Raw genomic sequence first — 21388 nt, 5'->3', positions numbered from 1 at the left:
ATGTGGAGCTTGCTTGATATTTCTGTTTTGCAGGTAAAAATCGTGGGAGCCTTTGTTCTCAAGGCTTTCCCCCTCCCCTCCCAATTCACCATTTTAGTCATTGAAGCCCCCACACCTAAAAGGTCAGGAGAAACCCCTTTTTGCTAAACCAAAAACAACCACCCTCACCAAAGCAAAAAAGCATCACTACATTTTGGGGGTGGGGGAGTGCGAAGATGGGTTCCATACCGATGACATGTGTAGGTGCCTCACATTATTGAAAAACCAGGCTGAGGGTAGATTGGCCGGTTTCAGAGGATTTAAAAAAAAAAAAGATTTGAAAGAGGGTGTGAAAGTTGCATGTAATGTGGATGGTCTTCCTCTTTTTCACCTGGTAACAAGGCCTTTCAGCTGGGAGGTTGTAGTGTTTCAAAAACTGGCTTGACCAGAGGTAGGACAAAATATGTGGGTGCCACACCAATGGAATCACATGGTTTTCCCTTAAACTGCCATCTTGCCATACCTAAGCCCTGACAAAATAAGTGGGACAGGACAGCCACCATTTTAAGCACCACAATTCACTTCTGGCTTGCGGGGGGCAGCCAATGTCTCCCTTGTGTATAGAGCTCCAATAGTCGCCTCTCTCTAGCCGCGGCAACTGCTTACTCCCAAACCTCCACCATACCTTCCCTCCCGATTCAGGAGAAGAGCGGGGGCGGACACACAAGGCGAACTCAGGAAGAACGTGGATCCAGGCCATTTTGGTTTTCAATATATTATTCCCGTGTGGCCAGCGCCACAGCAGGGAAGAATGACGGTTCTATTCACACAACTCAATATACAGAGAGATATTTACAAAAGGCGGCTTGTGGCCGCTTGCTTCTGAGCAGGTGGGGGCAGCAGCTCCTATGCTGGGTCGAGGCCCAGAGAAAATATAGTTTGCTGGGTCCAGGCCCAGAGAGAGCAGTCTGGTTAGTGCAACAACGCAGGGAGGGCAAGACGAGAGGGTGGTCCAGTAGTTATGTGCAAGGCCCTCCCTGTCTTCTACTGAGCATCAATGCGGAAGGAGAGCAGCTTCTCAGAGTGCATGTTGTTGAGGGTGCGCAGGTCGGGAAGCTTCAGCAGCAGCTTGGTGAAACGGGACGTTTCCTGGGGGTGGTTTTTGATGACGAGGGCTCTTAGGGCACGGATAAGCATCTCCTGCAGCTGCTCCACTGATCCTGGGTTCTCAATGCCTGAACGATCTGCACAAGAGAGGGACGGGCAGTCAGTAACATGGTAACAGCGGCGTGCCCAGCGCAACAGACACACCTGCCTGGTTTTCAGGTCTCTGATCTATCAAACCACGTTTTCAGCCTCCCACAAGGTCACAGATTGCCTGGAGCCCAAGGAGCAGTGGTGCCAAAACCTGACATGTAAAAGATCCCAATCTCCTCAGAGCTCTGAATTATTTTTATTAAGAATCGTTCTCTCTTAAAGCACCACCACTGTTCATAGCATTTTGCAAGGTCACACGAGGAAAAAGAGACAGATCCCCACTTCAAGGAGCTTACACTCCCAAGTTTGAACAATGGGGAAAAGAGGAGCAGAGGCAAAGGTGTCAGAGGAGAAATATGAAGATATGTAGTTAATTTAGGGGTTTGCTGCGGTTGCAGGGTGTTGGTGTTTCAAGGGTGGAGGTTCAGACTAAGGCAGTAAGATGAAGGCTTCAAGGAAAGGAAGATTTCCAAAGGAGGAAGCAGGGAGAGCAAGGGAGACCACTGTGGATATTCTGGGAGAAGGTGCCAGGCATAAGGAGCAGAAAGGGGGAAAGGTGTTGAATTGTGTAGGTGTGTGCCTGGGTAGCCCAAGGATGGTAGAGTAGGAGGCTTGAAGACACAGGTGAAACAAGGGCAGAAAAACACAATGGATGGGTGTGACTGGAGAGCTTCAAGGAAAGGTAAGGACAAGGAAGCTTGTGATCCATGACTGCGATTCCCGCCTGTTCATGCCCAAGGACACCCACCTGCAGAGATCAGCACCACAGCTGTGAAGAGGCCAAGCTCTTCTTCAGAGAGTCCCAAGGCTCCAAGCTTCTCGCTGAACTCGAACATGGATGTCAGCAGGTCGCCCATCCCCATCCCCCACAGCTCCTCAAGGCTGTACTTGGTGCGACTCATGAATGTCACTGTCTGTTCCTTAACGTTGAAGAGGGACGCAAACCGAACCATCAGCACCTGGGGAAATGGTAGGAGAGACCTGTTAGAACACATCTGTGCCCACACAACACAGTCAAATGCCATCTGTATTCTTCCGAGTAAAAATGCACACTAGCTTTGAAAGAAGTGGGACTTCCTCTGAGAGAACTTACTTAGGTTCAAACTGCAAGGTTGTTGTTTTTCTTCTTAAGAACCAAAACAAACTGACAAGTTCTCAGAATGATTTTCACTTCTTCCCTTTGGGGTTTTTGAGTATGTCTGGGATCCAGCCTCCCAAAAGCAGATTACACCCCTTTAATTACTCCTAATGTCTTTATATTTCAAAATGACGCCAGCAAATAATGTCCTTCATGCATTCTCATTATTATATATGGATAAATAAGGGTGTAGATTAGAGTTCCAGGATTTTAAAACAATCATCTCTCCCCATTTTCACCAGTGCAGAATTAACCAATATTTAACAGATAAATATTATTCTCCCACTTTTATCAGCCTTTCCTACATACATAAAATCGGTAGCTGTTAACTAGCAAGGGTCTGAAGTAGTGGATGGAGATAATCCTACCTCAAATGTGCCAGCTTTGAGTAAGGAGACCTGGTCATGCTGCGTGAGCTCCCGGAAACCAGGGATGTGCTTTGCAAATTCCACAACCTCTCGTACAGCAGGTGTGAAGCTCATGGAGAAATCTTCCCAAATCTCCTGGCCTGTACGGCCACTGCGACCATGTGGGTGACAATTCATAGGACACGCCTGTTGGGATGGGGAAAAAATGAGACGTGTTAGATGAAGAGTAGAGGGCTGGAATCAGAGTCAATGGAACCAGTTGCAAGCCCCCACAGTCACTGAGAATTGAGGACCCTTTGCCAATCTGATGCCTTCCAATGTTTTGTAATATAAGTCCCATTAGCCCCAGGGAGTTTTAGTCCAGGTTAACAGGTGGAATAGAAGCTTCTAAACTTCCTTCTTTTGCTGCTCTGGTGCATTTGATGCCACTACCCCCAGCCATAAGGAATGAGGTGTTCCTTTGCAGAATAACCAGACAGATTGAGCTAATACTGACTTCTAGCCTGACAATACGTAGGAGTTAAGTTTCATACATGAAACGCCATAATCTAATTGCAGTAGTTAACATCCCACCAATTGAAAACAGACAAAAAGAGAACGCCAACAGGTTGACTTTTCAAGTCAGGATTCAGTCCAACACTACCTGAGCAAAGCAGATACTTCTTGTAGGCTAAGTCTTCGCTTTAAAGCAGGAACAGAAGACCTCTGGCCCTCCAGATCCTGTTAGGACTACAACCCCCACAATCCTGGGCTATTGGCCATGCTAGCTGGAGCTGATGGGAGTTGGAGTTCAACAACATCTGGAGGCGCCACAGGTTCCCTACACCTGGCTGCTTAAGGCTTCCTAACTGATGTTCCTCCCCTCCCCATAAAAAAAATCATTAACAGACTGAATTTTCACATGCATAACCATAAATGAAGCTACAGTGAAATGTTGAATATATATATTATTATTCAGAAATATTGATTGCTTTTCACTGAAAGCTCCAAGATATACTGTACATGATGGAACGTGGCTGAGAAAAAGCTCATTTTGTGAGCCAAAGAATGTAAGAGATACAAAATCTGTACAAGGAGCCCTGAATAACACAAGTATCACAGGCCAAACCCAACTGTGACTCAGGTGGCAGGTTAAAATCAGGGCTTTCATCAGCCGGAACTCTCCAGAACTCGGTTCCGGCACCTTTCAGGTGGGAGCCATGATCCTTATAAGAGAACAAGGGAGGTGTTCGTGGCAAGTTCCGGCACCCCTTTTCCTAGAAAAATGGCACTGGTTAAAATATATCCAAATGGCTGAGATGGTGGTGGGGGATATCCAAAATCGTAGCAATACAGTGGCTACAACTAGTGAAGCTCCCGGTTCAAATCTCATCTGATTTGCCTCAGGCAAAAGCCACGGGTTTTCCTCCTGGGATATTAAAACAAGTAGGCTATATAATAGCTAGAGAAAAGGCAGCTGGAGGCTGAACATGTCGCTGAATAAACCCTGGCTGGCAAGCGAGAGCGCCTTGTGTGGTGCTGTGAGGAGGATGCGACACTCACCAAGAGGATATCTCTGGGCTCGCCTTGCTGGGGGCAGCCTTGGCCGACCGAGGGATCTGTCTCCCCGGAGGGATAGCCGGAGGGGCAAAACCGATGGCCGTTCATGTTGTTCTGGTGGCATGTGTTGCTTGGGGCAGAGCCAGAGTTCCAGTTGTCGTTTTGGTGGCAGGGCCCGTTGCCGTGGTAGCCACTGGACAGCCAGTTGCTCTCCCAACTCAGAGAGTTCTCGCTCCCCGCGGGAGCCAGGGGCCCTGCGGCCAGTTTGTCGTGGGCATAAACAAAAATCTCCTTGTGGGCCTTGGACACCTGCGAGATGACGTCTTCCATGACTTCGCCGGGGCTCGGGGAGCGGGGCGGCGTCAGCTGCTGGGAGAACTGGGCGAAGCAAGGAGACGGCTGGGGAGGCGAGGCCGCGTGCTGCTGTGGGGATCGTGGCGCCAGCTGCGGCTGGTGGCACAGAAGGGGGCTGGCGGGCTGCTGGTGCCCCGTCGACAAGCCCTCAGGCGGGCACTGCGCACTGAGCTGGTTGTTAGCCATGTTGTTCATAGCACTCTGCATCTCTGCCAGCATGCGTTGTTTCTCGCGCTTGGGGATGCGGCCGAAACGGACAGCTGTAGGGGAGGCAAACGGGGTGTGTGTCAAGGGTCAGTACGGCAACTGAGGATACCACGTTCCCAGCACAATTCAAAGTGTTGGTGCTGACCTTAAAAAACCCCTATATGGCCTCGGCCCAGTATACTTGAAGGAGTTTCTCCACCCCCATCGTTCAGCTGAGGTCCAGCGCCAAGGGCCTTCTGGTGGTTCCCTCACTGTGAGAAGTGAAACTACAGGGAACCAGGCAGAGGGCCTTCTCAGTAGTGGCACCCGCCCTGTGGAACACCCTCCCACCAGATGTCAAGGCAATAAACAACTATCTGACTTTTAGAAGACATCCAAAGGCGGCCCTGTACAGGGAAGTTTTTAACAGTTGATGTTTAATTGTGTGTTTAATTGTGTGTTGGGAGCCACTCAGAGTGGCTGGGGCAACCCAATCAGATGGGCATCATATAAATAATAATAAATTATTATTGTTATTATTCCACAAAGCAGAATCCTAACGAAACAAAGCCTGCAAGGGGTAAATAAAAAGTCAAATCTCCACCCCCCCCCCATGCATGGCAGGGAACTCACCATCGCGAGACATGCCAACTCCCAGACACTTCTTGAAGCGGCACTGTTGGCAACGATTCCGGTTGATGCGGACAATGTTGCAGGTTTCGTTCTTTAGGCACTTTTTGTACTGGATGTTTTGCTGAATGCTGCGCCGGAAGAAACCCTGAGTGGGGGGCAAACAGGGAAAGAGAGCAAATTAGCACCTAGGCCTGACGAGCGAGCAGCTGTACCCAAACCGAGAGCGGCTGCTTTTCAGCCCAGTTCCCTTGAGGCTGTGAGCTGGAGGCTGAAGACTTGAACTGGAAGCAGAACCAGCAGAAGGTGACCTGCCCATCTATCGAGCAGGCAAGGGCAGAGAAGGCTGGGCTCCCAGTTTTAGTTATATTAGGCCCACCTGGCCAGCCCAGAGGCATGGTGAACACCTGCCAACCACGGGAGAAGGGCCCCAGCATGCAGAAGGCCCCAATCTCAAGCCCTGGCATCTCCAGGTAAGGCTAACCCTGGAGAGCTGCTGCCAGTCTGTGTAGACAATACTGGGTAGATGGACCAATGACTGTGACTCTGTATAAGGCAGCTTCCTCTGTTCCCAGAGACCAATGTCGCCCACCTCCATTCCCTTCTGAACCTGAGGAGCGTTCTGAGGCCTGGACAGGCATAGTCCTAAGGGGTGCTAGCTCAAGCAGCGGAGGCACAGTCTTTGCAGGCCAGTGGCTGCATGCTGCTGTAGTCCCTACTGGTCACGGAGGTGGTGCAAGCACCTGAGCTGGCTTGCTCTCCCAGCACAAGGCTGTGATGCAGGGCTTAAGTCCCCATCTCCCCCATCTCGCTTAAGCTCCAGTGCCCCATTCCAGCATGGGAAAATGAGGGTTTTTCCTGTGTGGAGCTGCAAAATATCTCGGTGGTGGGCCTCAATCCAACCCCCTCCAGCTTTCGTCAGCCAAATAAAAAGGCCAGAGAGAGAGATGCTCACCTTGCAGCCTTCACAAGCATGGACACCGTAATGGAATCCAGACGCCACATCTCCGCAGACTTTGCACAAGAGGACCATCCCATTCAGCTCTGGAAGGAGAAAAGAGGAAGAGGGGCTGTGAGACTCCATACACAAAGGCTGGATTTTTTGGGCTGCTTGGTTGCTACTCTCCAACCAACCCTGAAAAAACCCTGGAGGCCTACAGTGCAGCCTTTGAAGAACCCAGGAGGAATTGTGGCTGGCAGAAAGGGCCAAACTGACCCGGGGAAGGTGGGCCTGGAGTTTGGGCTTGGACTAAATCTGCTGGCATAGTTGGCTGGATCCGCAAACCCCCCAGGGCTTCCCACCCGTGCCCAACTTCGCATCCGCACTCACTTGTGATGCTGCTGGTGGTGCTTTTGGCAGGGGAGATGCGCCTCCCGTCATCCATGGCCACTTGCAGCCCCACAGGGGAGCCTCCAGAGCTGTAGGAAGAGGACGATGATGACGAAGAGGAGGAGGAGGAGGAGGAAGGGGAAGCATCATCCCGGAGCCCAGTGGAGCTGGTCCCATACAGGCGCCCCGAGTCTTGCACCAGAGACCCGGTGGGCGAAGGTGGGAAGTAGCTGGGGAAGGCGGGTTGCGAGGACAGCTGGCAGCTGCCGTTGGAGCTGTCGCTGCCACACAGAGAGACAGGGCTGGTGCGGCTTGGAGAAGACCCGTTGGAGCCAATGTAGCTGATGACGCCACCTGCAGAGGGTTAAAAAAGGGAAGAGGGTTGAGAATCCCACCTCACTACAGCCTTCGGTGTCCAGCTGCCCCAACTGATTTTTGTGTTACACAACTTGAAGACATCATGTTGGAAACCTCAAGTTTCCTTTAAAGAGGAGCAAGTTTCTGGATCTCACTGTGGCGGATGATATCCCGACCACACAGCTGCACCCTAAAGAGGCATTTGCAAAGGCAAGCAGATGTTTCGGTAGCCAAGAAAGGCAGCCGGTTTCAACTGGGGCAAAGTAGAACGAGAGAGAGAGAGGCTCTGACAACCTTCCTATGTTGTAACCAAGTTAAGTCTGTTGTGTTTTGAAACTGCGAATCCCTAGAGGGGGACAGCGTTGGAAAAAGGGAGTCTGGAGGAGTTGGATGCTTTGTACAGTTGTCTCCGAAAAGAAAGAAGACTACGGCAAAGCTAAGAAAGTATTGTCTTTTTAAGGGCTGCAAAGCACTAGACGTTGTAACTGCATTAAAAAGAACAGAGCCTGCCTGCAGGCTTGCGCTCTAAGAGAAAAACAAGACCATTGTGAAGGCAGAAAGGAAGCAGGGAGAGAAGAGGCAGAAATCAGAAGTGGAAGGCTGGGGAGAGCACCGAGAAATGGGGCCCAGAGCAGCTGAAGAAAGGTTCGGGCATTTGGGGGGCCTTTTATTTTAAGCTTTGTAAAAAGGACTACTAAAGTGGGACAGAGGGTTATAAAATTAGGAGGAGGGTAGAGAGGAGAAGAGTTTTCTCCCATAATGCTAACAGAGAGCAAATGTGATGTAAGTATTGCTTCAGAGAGCCACTACTCAAGCTAGTGAGCCAAGCTCCATGATGTGGAGGATAGCACAGCAAACATACATATCCAGTAGACTTGGGCTAAAATTCATTCCCTGTTCCAAATATAGGATTTCTTTTTTAAAAAACTTTTTTTGCAGGAACAGTACCACAACTACCCTTCCCGGAGTCAAATGTACTAGGCGATATTCCACAAGAAAAACCTTCTAACAGCATTGCTGGATCACACCAAGGTGTTTCTAGTTCTCCTAACAAGTACTCCCGAGAGAGCCCCCATTTGCCCTCCACATTGTGGCCTTATATGCAAAGGGGTGCTGTCTCCGACCATGGACAAAAAGGAGGTGGTAATTTACTGTGAACATGTGAGTTCTCAAAGGCACAAGATGGGAGAGGGGAAACCCTGGAACGCTGGAGGAGCGATAGGTTAGGGGTGAAAGTAAACCTACTTGTGAGCAAAACACGACAGCAAGTGAAACCCGGTATGTGGGAGCTGACTCTTCCCAGCACACACCTGATAAAAGGTTTGCAAAGTCCAACCCCACATTACTGGCCCGCTGCAAGCTCTGAGCTGGTCTTGCCAAAATTCTTCCCTTGCAATCCAGCTCTCTCTCTCTCTCTCTCCCAGCTTTCAGTTGTTGACCTACATCTCAGAGCTGCAAAAGGAAAAAACACCAAGTGAGTGATGCAGCGAGTGGAGAGGGAGGGAGGAAGGCGTGCGGCCAAGAAATTGTTGAAAATTGGGTGGAAGCCAAAAAAGCCATCATACACCCCACCCTGGAAGCTGGGGGGAGGTGGGTAAGCTGGGAAGGGCCGATTACTCCAGCCTGGAGATGGCTTGGGGTTTTGTTTTTTTCTATAGAAGAACTACCACTGCTCCAGGCTTTGTAGCTGGGCTACATGCCAGTGGCCAAACTGCTGTAGGAAAAGCCTCAAGCAAAGTAAAAACAAAGCCATCCGTGCCAGAGGGATTATAAACAAGGTCACGTGTGGAAGCCACGTTCAGTGCCCAGGCAGGCCTTTAACAACAAGCAGGGAGCCTTTATCTTGTTGACTGGTTACCACCAGCTAATGACCTTCCTTGCGTGTTGCCCAAGCACCTGGGACTGGTTGCTTAGCAGACATTAAAAGGAATCAGGACAAATGAATCTGTAAGTGGAGTTTCTCCCTTTTCCCCTTGTCAGGGATAGGAAAGAGAGCTGGATAATGATCCAAGTCAATTTCTGCCAGCAATCCAAACAGTACACACACACACACACACACCCAAGAGAAGTGAATAAAGGATAAGCAATTGATTAAAATTAAAATTTAGCAGCCGTGCTTTGGATGGAGCTCTTGTCCTGTGGGACCACAGATCCCCTTCTACCACTTTTCGCTAAGGGTCCAGGGCAAGCTGCTCAGGCCAAACACTTGTGATAACCGCCCTGCTCTTCTGCACATAGGAGAACTTTGCAATCCTGCCAAAATTAGGGCAAAGCTGGAGCTCAGTGACAAAGCGCCAACAGATGTGCCAGAAGCAACTCCACTCACTTTGGTGCCTATTCTAATCCCATGCCGTTCATACATCTCCCAATATATCTCAAATACTGTGCAACAGTTTGGCAGCTTATTAAAAGCAGGCTGTCCTTTCCTCTGCAGAACAAATGCTTAAACAGGAGAATCATCAAGGGCAAATAAGGGTAGGGATATTTCAAGAAGGCACCTTGATTTGAACTTGGGGCGCAGAGGCCCGAGAACCAGCCCAACATCTGGCTTGCTAGGGCGGCAGTGATCATCCTGTCTGGGTATTGAGCATGCGGCCCTTGCATGTGACCTTGTTAGTAATCTCTTCCTCAATGCTGATGATGGTTGTTGTTTTTCTTCCTTACTAGTAGCCTCTCCTAGATTACTTCACTTTCCTTCTTTTAAAAGGCAAGAAGCAGAGTTTCCAAATCGAGCAATTCAAGATAGGAAGGGTGGCGCAGGGAATCCTGCGAAGGAGGAAGATATGCAAATCTTGCAGCCTTCTTCCCTCCCAGCTTGGAGTCCCTAGCCTCCGTGCAGCTATTAAATGCAGGTTGCGTCAGGAAGATGACTGCCCCAAGTGGGTCAGGGAGGATAAATAGAACTTGCTAGAAGGCACAGCGGGGGTGGAAGTTATGTGCGGACCAAGTTGGCAATCTTCCAGATGGGTGTGAAAAAAGGGAAAGGCGTATCTCGCCCATTTGCAATGTGTCTTGTCAGTCTTCTGGAGGCAAGGAGCCAGGAGTGGCTGGAGACACATGTGGCATCACTAAGTAAGCACACGTGGTCCTTGACACAAGGCCACATGCTACCCGTTTGCTCACCCCAAAGGGGAGGACACCTGATGCAAAAGGGGGGCAGGGGGGAACCTGCAGCAAAAGTAGCACTGAAGGTCCATATGCAAGCACCACCAAAAATAAAATGAGGGAGGCTGAGCTCAAAACCAACAAGGTCAATTAAAGGGAAAGGGATTTCCGTCACGCAGATCCCTGAACCACCTTGGGCCCACTAACTTACTAACCCAGCAATGGAATCACAACTAACATGGTAGGTGTACATACAAACCATATCCACAAGAGATGGGGGGAAACAAGCCCATAGATCTTAAAAAAAACCACCCCCTTAAAACCCACGCAATGCAGGTTGCTATTCTATGAGGTCTTATTAGGGGGGAATGACACACTGAACTCACTGGGACTTATTTCTGAGTAAATATGCTTAGAACTGGGCAGCATGGCAATCAAGCCACATGGCTCTGGGAGACTTTCCCATCTTCTAACATAGGCTACTCCCGACCCCGCAAATCCGACCCCACTTGAAAGTGTTGAAACCCAAAACACCAGATCTTTAAAAAGGAATTATCCCACTGCTAACCCACAGCAAATGATAACCCACTGCTAACCCACAGCAAAAGCCTTTCCTCATTCCTAAGCACTTTCTCCTTTAAGGGAACCTTAAGACCTTATTATTGGATTAGACAAATACCATTCACTTAAACCGCCCAGGGTGCATTTTATTACATAGTTCTATTGTTAATACTTAATCAGTGTCTACATTTAACACAAATACAAATGTAGTACACACCGAAACAAAGACCACGGAAAAAAAATATTTGTGCCACCCAGTCTTTAAAATACTGGAAGCTTTTGGGTCCCCCACCATTCCTCCTCAGGCTGGAATGACTCCTCTGTAACTAGAACATTCATTTCCAGCATTTAAACACTAGTCAGAGAACATAAAGGTGGGGTTTTGGTATTTTTGTTACTTCCCTATTTTCTATCCAATGCTGTTAAAACACATGTGCACCAATAAATATTGCCTGCTTTCCACCACAAAAGAAAGGCACTCTGTATATGCACTGAGGCAAATTGTTTGGGGCACAAATGGAAGGCAATCTGCACATGCACTAAGGAACACGTGACCTTACACGATTTCTGATTTCCTTTTCCTCAGAAAACTTTGCGCTTTAATTGGCTGGGTGCAAGGCTGTAAGCTTTGGGGAGGTAAAGCTGCCGCCGGGCAAGCAGTAGCAAAGTGATCGGGAACAAAATAGTAAGAGAAGCCTGATTTTTCCAGCCAAAGAAGACACGCCAGGACGCAAAGACCGGTGAACGTGAGTGATTCGCCCACTCGGTTCTCATGCTCCGTTAAGTTGCCCGTCCAAGACTTTCGCACTCCCAAAAGCCCCATGACGGTTACCTCCCGAGAGCTGAATAACGAGCAAGCGAGATCGGAAGGCTGGCAAGTCAGCCAGTTCACCTCCACGTGTCCCACTTGCACGTTGCCCGCTTCTATCCCGGCTTCACCCATCACGCTTTGCCCCGCCCCCTGCCCGCCCATTGGTTCCCATTTCCCCTCCCTGGCAAGGGATGGTCCATCCTTCAGCCGCGCCCTCTACGGCGAACTCGGAACGTTCGAGCTTCCCGGATGGTGACGTAACTCCAGGGGAGGCGTACCTAATGAGCTAATAGGGCGAGCTCGGCCAATGGGAGGCGACCGGAGGCGGGGCCGATAGGGAAAACAAACGTTGCACGTGGCTGAGCCGGGTAAGGGGACACGTGAGAGGATGAATGGGAAAGCTCGAAGGGGGAATCCCAGGAAGGGTGGGATTCCGAAGCGGGGTACGGGTGCTAGTAGTGTGACTCCGAAGTAGTGGGGGTGGAGGGGAAGAGAAATCCCTATAACCAATAAGGGATCACCAATTGGGGGGGGGCAATATAAAAAGGAGATCTCCGGGCATCCCTTCCCCTACCAAGGCTTCCTCCCAATAAAACCTCCGGTATGTGATGCTCACAGTGGAAGCAAAGCAGCCCCGATCCTCTCTCCCTACAACTGCCCTAATCCCACCCTCCCCAAAGGACAAGGTAGGGCGTCGCCTGCCGCTACTGGTAGCCCAGGCAAGACACTTGACTCTGCTCCCTCCCCCCACAAGAAGAAGGAAGATTGACCTCTTTCCCTGAAACTGACACCTATAACTCCTTTCCCGTGCTCCCCTTGTCACCGATCCACCCTCCCCCAGGAGGAAACTACAGCAGAATGATGATAAATCAACCCTTCCTAATTGGGTTGGGGGGGGTGAAATAGAGAAGTCTGATGGGCTAAAAGAACGGGAGCAGGTAATAGGGGCACTCTTGTTTCTCCCAATTCCAAAACCCAGCACCTCTCTTCCTTGTGATTTGGGGGGTGCATTCAGGCAGGATCCTGAATGCTACATACAGTATGAGACTCGAAGGTTGTTTGCACACTTCGTATCTCTATATCAGCAATTGCGGTATTTAGGGTGGGGAGATACGCTGCTTGGGAACTCAATGCCGCCGCCGCCACCACCACCACCACCCCAACTCCAGCAGACGCCCCACGAGTAGCTGCAGGAGCGCTGGTCAGCAGGAGTACTGCTCCCTTCATTGCAGGTGCGCGCGAAAGAGACTGAAGCGCCAGACCTCTGCGACGGGAGGTCGCCGCGAAGGGGAGGCTATGGGGCAAGTTTTAGGAGGGAGAATAGCACTGAGAATAGCCGCGAGAGGCTTACCTGGGGCGTTGTTGTTCGTATCCAAAGTGGCCATCCTGTTCAGTTGACAGCCGTCATTCATGTCGAGCGAAGAAGCGAGCCGAGATTCCGTGGGCGAGGAAGGAGCGAGGGGGAGCGAGAGGCTGCCCCTTTCTCCTCCTCGGTCTTCTTCTGGTCCCCCCAAAGTTATGGTGCAAAAGCGGCTGGGAACCCAGTCAGCTTGCACTGAACGCTGGTGGGAATGTGCCCTTTTTAAAATTGCCTTTAAAAGATTATATTTGCGCTGAGAGCCCCAGTGCAAAAGTCGAAAGTGCGCGAGAGCGGCTGAGTCTGTGGGATACCTCGCAGCAGCCCGGGAGCTCCACTCTGCTGCTGCCTCTCCCTTTGCCTGCAAAATCTTACTCTGCCAGGGTTCACTCACTCCCTGGTCTCCCTCTCTGCCTGCGGCTGCGCAGATGCCAGCACGCGGCACTGGAGCATCCACCATGTGACTCCTAGGGAGAGCCTCGTGCCCCAGTGACACACTTTCTGCTGCTGCAGCAGCCGCCACAGCAGGCACATTGCGCTCGGCTTCTTCGCTAGAGCGCAAGGGTTGCCGGGAGCTGTAGTTCGCATGGACAGTGTCGTGCCTCCCCCCCCGCTTTATGCGCGTGCGTGCGGGTATCTCGCTGTGTCTGCTGCATTCCTAAGGAGTGACCTCTCTCTCTCTCTCTCTCTCTCTCTCTCTCTCTCTCTCTCTCTCTCTCTCTCTCTCTCTCTCTCTCTCAGCTTTCCCTGAGAGATCAAAAGAGGTTGAGGCTTAAAACACACACAGAGGAAAGGGGGGGGGGGATATCCCTGAAAAACGTGATGCTTTAACGTGATGTTTGGAAAGAACCTAGTTCCTTTTGAGCCACAGCTGGCTGCCAATTTAGAGCTTGGCAAAGGATCGTGCAGGAACGGGAAAGAGGCGGTGGTGGGGAAAAGAAAGATTCAGTGCTTTTCAAAATAAGAGTGGATTCCCTCCAAGGGGAGCCAATAATGATCCCCCAATTCCTTCCAACCTTTCTCTCTCTCCCCATCACGTCCCCCTTTGGAACTCATTATTCTCTGCAATATAGGGAACCTATCTAAGTTATCAAGCTGGTAGGTTTTTTAAAACACAAACAAACCAGTCATTATATAGAATCTGTGATAAATGTTTGGTAATGCTCTTAGCTAGGGTTAATAAGGTGCTTTAACCGCTATTTTGTACTGACAGTTCTGGTAATAATAATAATAATTTATTATTTATACCCCGCCCATCTGGCTGGGCCTCCCCAGCCACTCTGGGCGGCTTCCATAGAAACCAAAAATACAGTAAAATATCACACGTTAAAAACTTCCCTGAACAGGGCTGCCTTAAGATGTCTTCTGAATGTCAGGTAGTTGTTTATCGCTTTGACATCTGCTGGAAGGGCGTTCCACAGGGCGGGCGCCACTACCGAGAAGGCCCTCTGCCTGGTTCCCTGTAGCTTTACTTCTCACAATGAGGGAACCGCCAGAAGGCCCTCGGCGCTGGACCTCAGCGTCCGGGCAGAATGATGGGGATGGAGACGCTCCTTCAGGTATACTGGACCGAGGCCGTTTAGGGCTTTAAAGGTCAGCACCAACACTTTGAATTGTGCTCGGAAACGTACTGGGAGCCAATGAAGAACATAAAGAATAGTAAATAAGGTGATGGGTTGTGAGTCCCAAGTGATTATGAGTTGTACCAGATAAACTAGCCTTTTCTTAAAGCAAACAAAAAAGGCAGCTTTTCATGGGTATTAATATCAAGGCAGACAGGCTGCATCACATGTACTTGGGATTCGTCCAGCTGTTTCCTCTTCAGCAGTTCCCAGGCTACCTGTTGCTGCTTTTAATTCAATTGAGTTTGGCTGAGACTACATCCGGAAGAATCTCATTTTGCATGCCACCATGATTAGACATTCCTAGATGTGGTGGCACCCACAGGGCTCAAGGGTATCTCCCCCTTTCCACCCATGAGGCAAGGTGAGGCAACTGCCTCAGGTGGCAGGATCCATAGGGGCAGCAGATTCAACCTCCAAGGAATCCATCGCCTGCTGCTGCTGCCGCCACAGACTCCTTGGAGGCCAGATCTTGAATCACAGAATCATAGAGTTGGATGGGACCCAGAGGATCATCTACAGGTAGTACAACTCCTTACAATGCAGGAATATGCACCTGTCCCTTATGGGGATTGAACCCACAACCTTGGTGTTATCAGCACCATGCTGATGGCAACTTCCTACCGCCCACAATGCCACTGCTACAGCAGCCTCTTAGCAAAATAGGAGGTGCTGATGGTCTCCTACTCCCCTTGTTCATGGTGTAGATCTTCACTCACGCCTCCTTCCCTGATGAAGGGCCCGCCAAGCTGGCACTGCTGTTACTGGGCATGAGCTTGTGCAGGAGAACTGTTTTCTCTCCCTTATTGACTGCTTGAAGCGACTGCCTTCCCTTGCCTGAAGGCAAGATCCATTCAGTATGAGGGGGTGGTTTGTTCACAGCAGGAATGGGAAACCTGTGGCCCTCCAGGTGTTGTCAGACTCCACCTCTCATCAGCCCCAGCCAGCATAGTCAAAGGTGAGGGGAGTTGCACAACAACATCTGGACCTCGTACTTCAAAAATTGTTGTTAGCCTGCCCTGGGACCTCATGGTGAAGAACGAATAATAAATCTAAAATAATAATAATAATAATAGAAAATAAATGACATTGTCTGGATGTGCCAGGATTTAAGAGAAATCAGAAGCTTTCTTGATTTATATTCTTTATTGAAAAATGAAAAGTACAAAATTACAAGTGCACAGAGTAAGATAAGACACACACACAAATAAGAAAAAACAATAAATAGTACATGTAGAAAACAAGACAGAAAACAAGATACTGTGTACAGTGGTACCTCAGGTTAAGTACTTAATTCGTTCCGGAGGTCCGTTCTTAACCTGAAACTGTTCTTAACCTGAGGTACCACTTTAGCTAATGGGGCCTCCTGCTGCCACCGGAGCACGATTTCTGTTCTCATCCTGAAGCAAAGTTCTTAACCTGAGGTAATATTTCTGGGATAGCAGAGTCTGTAACCTGAAGCGTATGTAACCTGAGGTACCACTGTACATTACAAAAAGGGGGTGGAATTATTATTGTAGTTAACCAGACCTTGACCTAACAGGGCATTTATAAAAATGAATTCCAAATATTGTTAAATTTGTCCACAACAAATTTTAAAAAGCTTGAAATTTAGATCAAGTGTGATATTTCAGCAAAGGCTTTTATATCTATTATTTCTATTCCCTGCCCTTAACCTTTTTTTTTTTTTGGTCACTCTGAGGGAGACAGTACGGCTTTTTGTAACCTCTGGCCTGCGATCGTGAAGTTGCACATGTCTTTTCCAATAGTTGCATTATTTCCCATGTGCCGTCTGTAGCAACACACAGTAGGCTGGGCTGCTGCGACTCATATTTAGGTCACGTAGTGTGGATGGCTCTTCCTGGAGAGATGTTGCTCACCTCGGTGGGACAGTCTGGGGCAGTTGCTGAGTAAGAGAAGCCAGCCGCTGGAGAACAAGTCACTGATTGTGGTTAGCATGCTAAGCTCCGCCTGCTGTGGATACAGCTAAGGCTGTGACATGACATCCACGGCACAGGAAGCTGGCGGCTTTCTGATTTCTTCATGCTCTGGATTCCTTTAGACACAAACCAGTTAAACTAGCTATCCATATCCTAAGGGGTGTTTCAAATGCCACCTGCCTGGAAAAGTGTGACTTGTGGAAGGTAACACAATTCACATCCTCGTGAGATTTATATAGTTCAGTTCGAATATTGCTTGTATATATTTATTTAGTTATTACATTTGTAGATGTCACAGCATAAAAATATAAGCGATTCCCCATTTTTGCCATTCCTGGGCTCTTTTAGCGCTGTTTTTGCCTCTTTTTGTTCCACTTCTGGGTTCTCAGTGATGCGTGCTTGCATGCATGTAAATGGGGAGTTGCCTGTACAAGATACAGTGGTACCTTGGGTTAAGTACTTAGTTCGTTCCAGAGGTCCGTTCTTAACCTGAAACTGTTCTTAACCTGAAGCACCACTTTAGCTAATGGGGCCTCCCGCTGCCACCGCGCCGCCAGGGCATGATATCTGTTCTCATCCTGAGGTAAAAGTTCTTCACCCAAGGTTAGCGGAGTCTGTAACCTGAAGCGTATGTAACCTGAAGCGTCTGTAACCCGAGGTACCACTGTATAAGGGTGGGCACACCTTTGTTCTGGGTCCTCCTCTGTCCTCCTGCGTGTGAGGGGAGCCCCCTGTTGCAACAGCTTTAATAAAGATCAGGCTTACTAGCTGCTTTGCTTCTCAATATTCTCTGGTTGGCCTCTGTTATTTTCTCCTACGATAGGGAACCTACTTAAGGACTCTATACGGGCTCTTGGATACCCCATAAGGGAAGAAGGGAAGATTTTGTTTACAACAGAACCTATAAATTAAGACCAGAGATCTCACACTTACTAAGCTCTGCACAACTATTAGCACGTTTATACATATCAAGACACAGGTGACACACTATTAGCATTGATTATGGTGTCATAACTATATAATTGCAAGAACATTCTGGCAACATGACAGGCACAAATTGACCAAGTGATTGTTACTTAAACTTCTCAGGCACTTAGGGAAACCCCTTCCCATGGAGAATTCCCACAGGTCTAGGCTGAAGCCCAAACTTGATGCTGCCTCAGCCAATGACCTATTTCCTAGGGGTGCCATATTTCAAAAAGTGATAAAGAAGTTGTTGAGCTCCCCCCCCCCCCGAAAAAACTGCTGCCATATGTCTGGATTTCCCTTGACATTTTTAAATTTATTTTTATTTACCGATTTCTGCCTGGACACTGCTTACAACAACAGTATTTGTTTAGGGTGCTGGGAATTGTACCTCTGTGAGAAGGGAAGCCACAACTGTTGAAGTGATATTAAATGCACTTTAAGGGGATGGTTGTGGATATGTTTTGTGACCTGAAACATCCTTCTCTCTGGGCATGAGTCATAGGCGCCGACTCCATGGGGCCTGAGGGGGCTCGAGCCCCCTCAAAAATTTTTTTGGGGGGGCTCAGCCCCCCCAATAATCTCGGGCGCCCTTCCAGCAGAGCGCCGCCGCCGTCCCCCGCCTCCTCCCCACCTGCTCCCTCGCCAGCCAGCCAGCCAGCCGCGCGCCCTAGTCGGAGAGCCCCGGCCGTCCCCCGCGAGATTAGGGAATCCCCGGGGGTGGGGGCTCCTGCCTCGCAGCACCACCGCCACTGCCAAGGCACTGCCGGGGGGAATTTCCTTCCTCCTGGCGGTTTCAGCCCCCGCGAGAACGACCGGGTACCAATCGGCTGGCTGGGGGTGTGTGGCTTGCCCTATTTAGGGCCGGAGCGGAGGGGGCTCGCCCTCTCTTCTCCGGCCAGCCCCACGTTTCCCGCATATCAGCTGTTCCGGAGCTGATTAATAGGCGCAGCACGCTCTCCCCTATTCGCTCACGAGGAGGCGGCGCCACTTTATTTGCATATTCATGAGCTTATTTATTATTCATGAGCTTTCCTGGGCCCCCCCAATATTTTTTATAAGTCCGCGTCCCTGGCATGAGTTGAGGCCTACTCAGGAGTATGTGGGTGAGGTAGAACAGGAAATTGTTATTTGCTTAGTTTGGAGAGCTGACAGAAGAATCTGGAAGGAGAGACTGACAGGGTTTTTTGTGTATGTTTCAGAATTGGATTAGGGGCATAGGCAAAAGTCTCTCCCCCCTTGTTAAACTATTTGCTGTGGTCATGGAGGATTGTTAAAGGCCTTGTGGCATTTGTGCGTGTGCATTTTTATTTTTTCCCCCCTCCTTTGTGACGTCTAGTACTGTATTTCTACCAATATGCTACCTGCCTTAAATTGCTGGGCTGGGATGTTGCAGAAGCTCAGTAATGTAAATACATATGCTGGTATGAATATTTTTGGTGGGGGGAGCCAGCCTGAGTGAATCAAACGGGGTTATACAACCACAAATCCAAATACTCAGGATTAAAGAGTTTGCCAACTGTAGCTTCAGTGGAACAGAGAGGCAAAAGGTTCCTTTTTATGTGGGACTTCTTACAATTCCATACCTTCCAACATTTATCTGATGAAAATAGGATGTCCCATTCCATAATGATAATTTTACTATTTATACCTCACATATCTTACTGGGTTGCCCCAGCTGCTCTGGGTAGCTTCCAACATATATAAAAACATAATAAAACATTAAACATTTAAAAACTTCCCTATACAGGTTTGCCCTCAGACGGCTCGGGGGTCGGATAGCTCCATACCTCCCAACATTTCTCCAGTGAAAATAACGACACCCTAAGGTAAAGTGAGACATTCTGGGAACAAATCAGAAACTGGGACGGCTTCTCTAAATCAGGGACGCCCCTGGAAAATAAAGACCTGCAATTCTATTGACAAAAGTATTAATAAAGCTATAGGACCAACGGGGACGCGGGTGGCGCTGTGGGTTAAACCACAGGGCCTAGGACCTGCCGATCAGAAGGTCGACGGCTCGAATCCCCGCGACAGGGTGAGCTCCCGTCGTTTGGTCCCAGCTCCTGCCCACCTAGCAGTTCGAAAGCACTCTTAAGTGCAAGTAGATAAATAGGGACCGCTTTATAGCGGGAAGGTAAACGGCGTTTCCGAGCGCTGCGCTGATGCTGGCTTGCCAGAGCAGCTTCATCACGCTGGCCACGTGACCTGGAAGTGTCTTCGGACGGCGCCGGCTCACGGCCTCTAGAGCGAGATGAGCATGCAACCCTAGAGTCGGACACGACTGGCCCGTACAGGCAGGGGTACATTTACCTTTACCTATAGGACCAGCAGCATGGTTGTTCTAGTTTTGGAAACTGGGCCAGCAGAAATAATGCATAATCCAATCACCTTTTTTGAGTATAGAAAATCATCCCTACTTTGGGCTGATTCAGATGTTCAAAATAGTCTGCTGGTCAGAGGCTATTATTCTATGGCTATGCCAATATCTCCTCAGTGAGTGACTTTGGTGCCTGAAAGATACACACATTCATGTTTGTCATGCAATGGCTCGTATGTGTGAATGGACCATAACGGAGAACTCTCATACCAAAAATAAGAATGCATTGAATCCAGACTGAATTGGATCTTAGTGCCAAGTACAGATAAGTTACGTTGGATATAATCCAATGCTTTCTTTCTCAGTGGAGTCACACACTGAAATTAAGGCTTCTAGGTGTATTTATAAATAAATGCAGGTAGGTGTGCTTCATGCAGATGATTCCCGTAACTGCAGCAGCTGAAAAATACTGTATGTTTCCAAAATTGTGCAAGTAGTCAGTGGGAGGCTGTGCCTGCATTCACAGCCCGGGACATATGTTAAGGTTCTTCCTGTATATTGACCTTGGTTTCACGTAGACAGCTGAACCAGCTCAGATTCTGCATGTCTGAACTGGCTCTGACTAGCTATATAAGCTGCAAGATTTCAGACTTCCAGATACAGACTAAGGCCAGAAGGAGAAATATCGTATACATAGTTTGACATATTGCTTCATTTTTAAATGGGTTGACTCAATATAGTAAGTTGCTTCAACTATTCTTTATCTTTCTTTCCGTGTTCCATAAGATCACAGCTTGTCTGTTTCTAAAGCCCCCAAACCGTTGAGGAATCCTGTAAACATTATCAAGCTTACGGATCTTGAAGGACAGCTCTGGCAGCAAAAAATGTGGTATAGGAATTGCTAAATAAACAAGCAATGCTGAACAAATAAACAATTAAGGTGTGGGTGCTGATTTGCCAGTTCACACCAGACCGGAATGGTTGTAAACCGGCATTTGCTGAATCATTGAAAACCCTGAGTCATGTGAACACAATCTTGCTGAGTCAGAGCAATTTGCCATGTAGAGCACAGGAAACAAGGGCAATAATGGGTTGAGCCATTAGCTTCCAGCTGGTTATACTCTGGGGACACCCTCTTGGCAAAATGAGGGATGTGCTTGCCATGATTAAAATAGCTGCTGATGCTGTGTGCATTCTGTAGATTTTCAAATGCTATTAAAAAACCCAAACAAACCTATTGGCTATCAGTACAGTGATACCTCGGGTTAAGAACTTAATTCGTTCTGGAAGTCTGTTCTTAACCTGAAACTGTTTTTAACCTGAGGTACCACTTTAGCTAATGGGGCCTCCCGCTGCCGCCGTACCGCCGTCATGTGATTTTTGTTGTCATCCTGAAGCAAAGTTCTTAACCCAAGGTACTATTTCTGGGTTAGCGGAGTCTGTAACCTGAAGCGACTGTAACCCGAAGCGTCTGTAACCCGAGGTACCACTGTACATATTGTTGTAGTGAGTTCCATAGTCAGCAATGTTGTGAAAGCGTCTTAAAATCCCATTGGTTTCCTTTTTCA

General features: G+C 48.9%; 1 protein-coding gene across 1 annotated transcript; it reads right to left on the bottom strand.

Annotated features, from left to right (window-relative positions):
* Positions 1–738: 738 nt before the first annotated feature.
* Positions 739–13359, bottom strand: NR1D1 (nuclear receptor subfamily 1 group D member 1). The gene is made up of 8 exons (XM_081168656.1): positions 12967–13359; positions 6782–7135; positions 6407–6495; positions 5455–5599; positions 4285–4895; positions 2743–2928; positions 1985–2195; positions 739–1223 (listed from the first exon to the last, which is right to left on the bottom strand). Exons 1-8 carry the CDS (start codon positions 13025–13027, stop codon positions 1024–1026), a joined length of 1857 nt encoding a protein of 618 aa, XP_081024782.1. The 5' UTR covers positions 13028–13359; the 3' UTR covers positions 739–1023.
* Positions 13360–21388: the final 8029 nt, after the last annotated feature.

This window comes from Podarcis bocagei (genome assembly GCF_964188305.1).
Source record: "Podarcis bocagei genome assembly, chromosome: 13".
In the NCBI taxonomy this organism is placed as follows: domain Eukaryota; kingdom Metazoa; phylum Chordata; class Lepidosauria; order Squamata; family Lacertidae; genus Podarcis; species Podarcis bocagei.
The sequence above is the reverse complement of the archived record's forward strand: the minus strand, read 5'-3'. Positions and strand labels throughout refer to the sequence as shown.

Excerpts from the sequence above, each read along its gene's own strand:
- NR1D1 (XM_081168656.1), bottom strand. The coding sequence starts at position 13,027 with ATGAATGACGGCTGTCAACTGAACAGGATGGCCACTTTGGATACGAAC. Across the intron at positions 2,196-2,742 it reads TCAAAGCTGGCACATTTGAG|GTGCTGATGGTTCGGTTTGC; the intron begins GTAGGATTATCT and ends CCATTTCCCCAG. Across the intron at positions 1,224-1,984 it reads TGTGGTGCTGATCTCTGCAG|ATCGTTCAGGCATTGAGAAC; the intron begins GTGGGTGTCCTT and ends TCTCTTGTGCAG.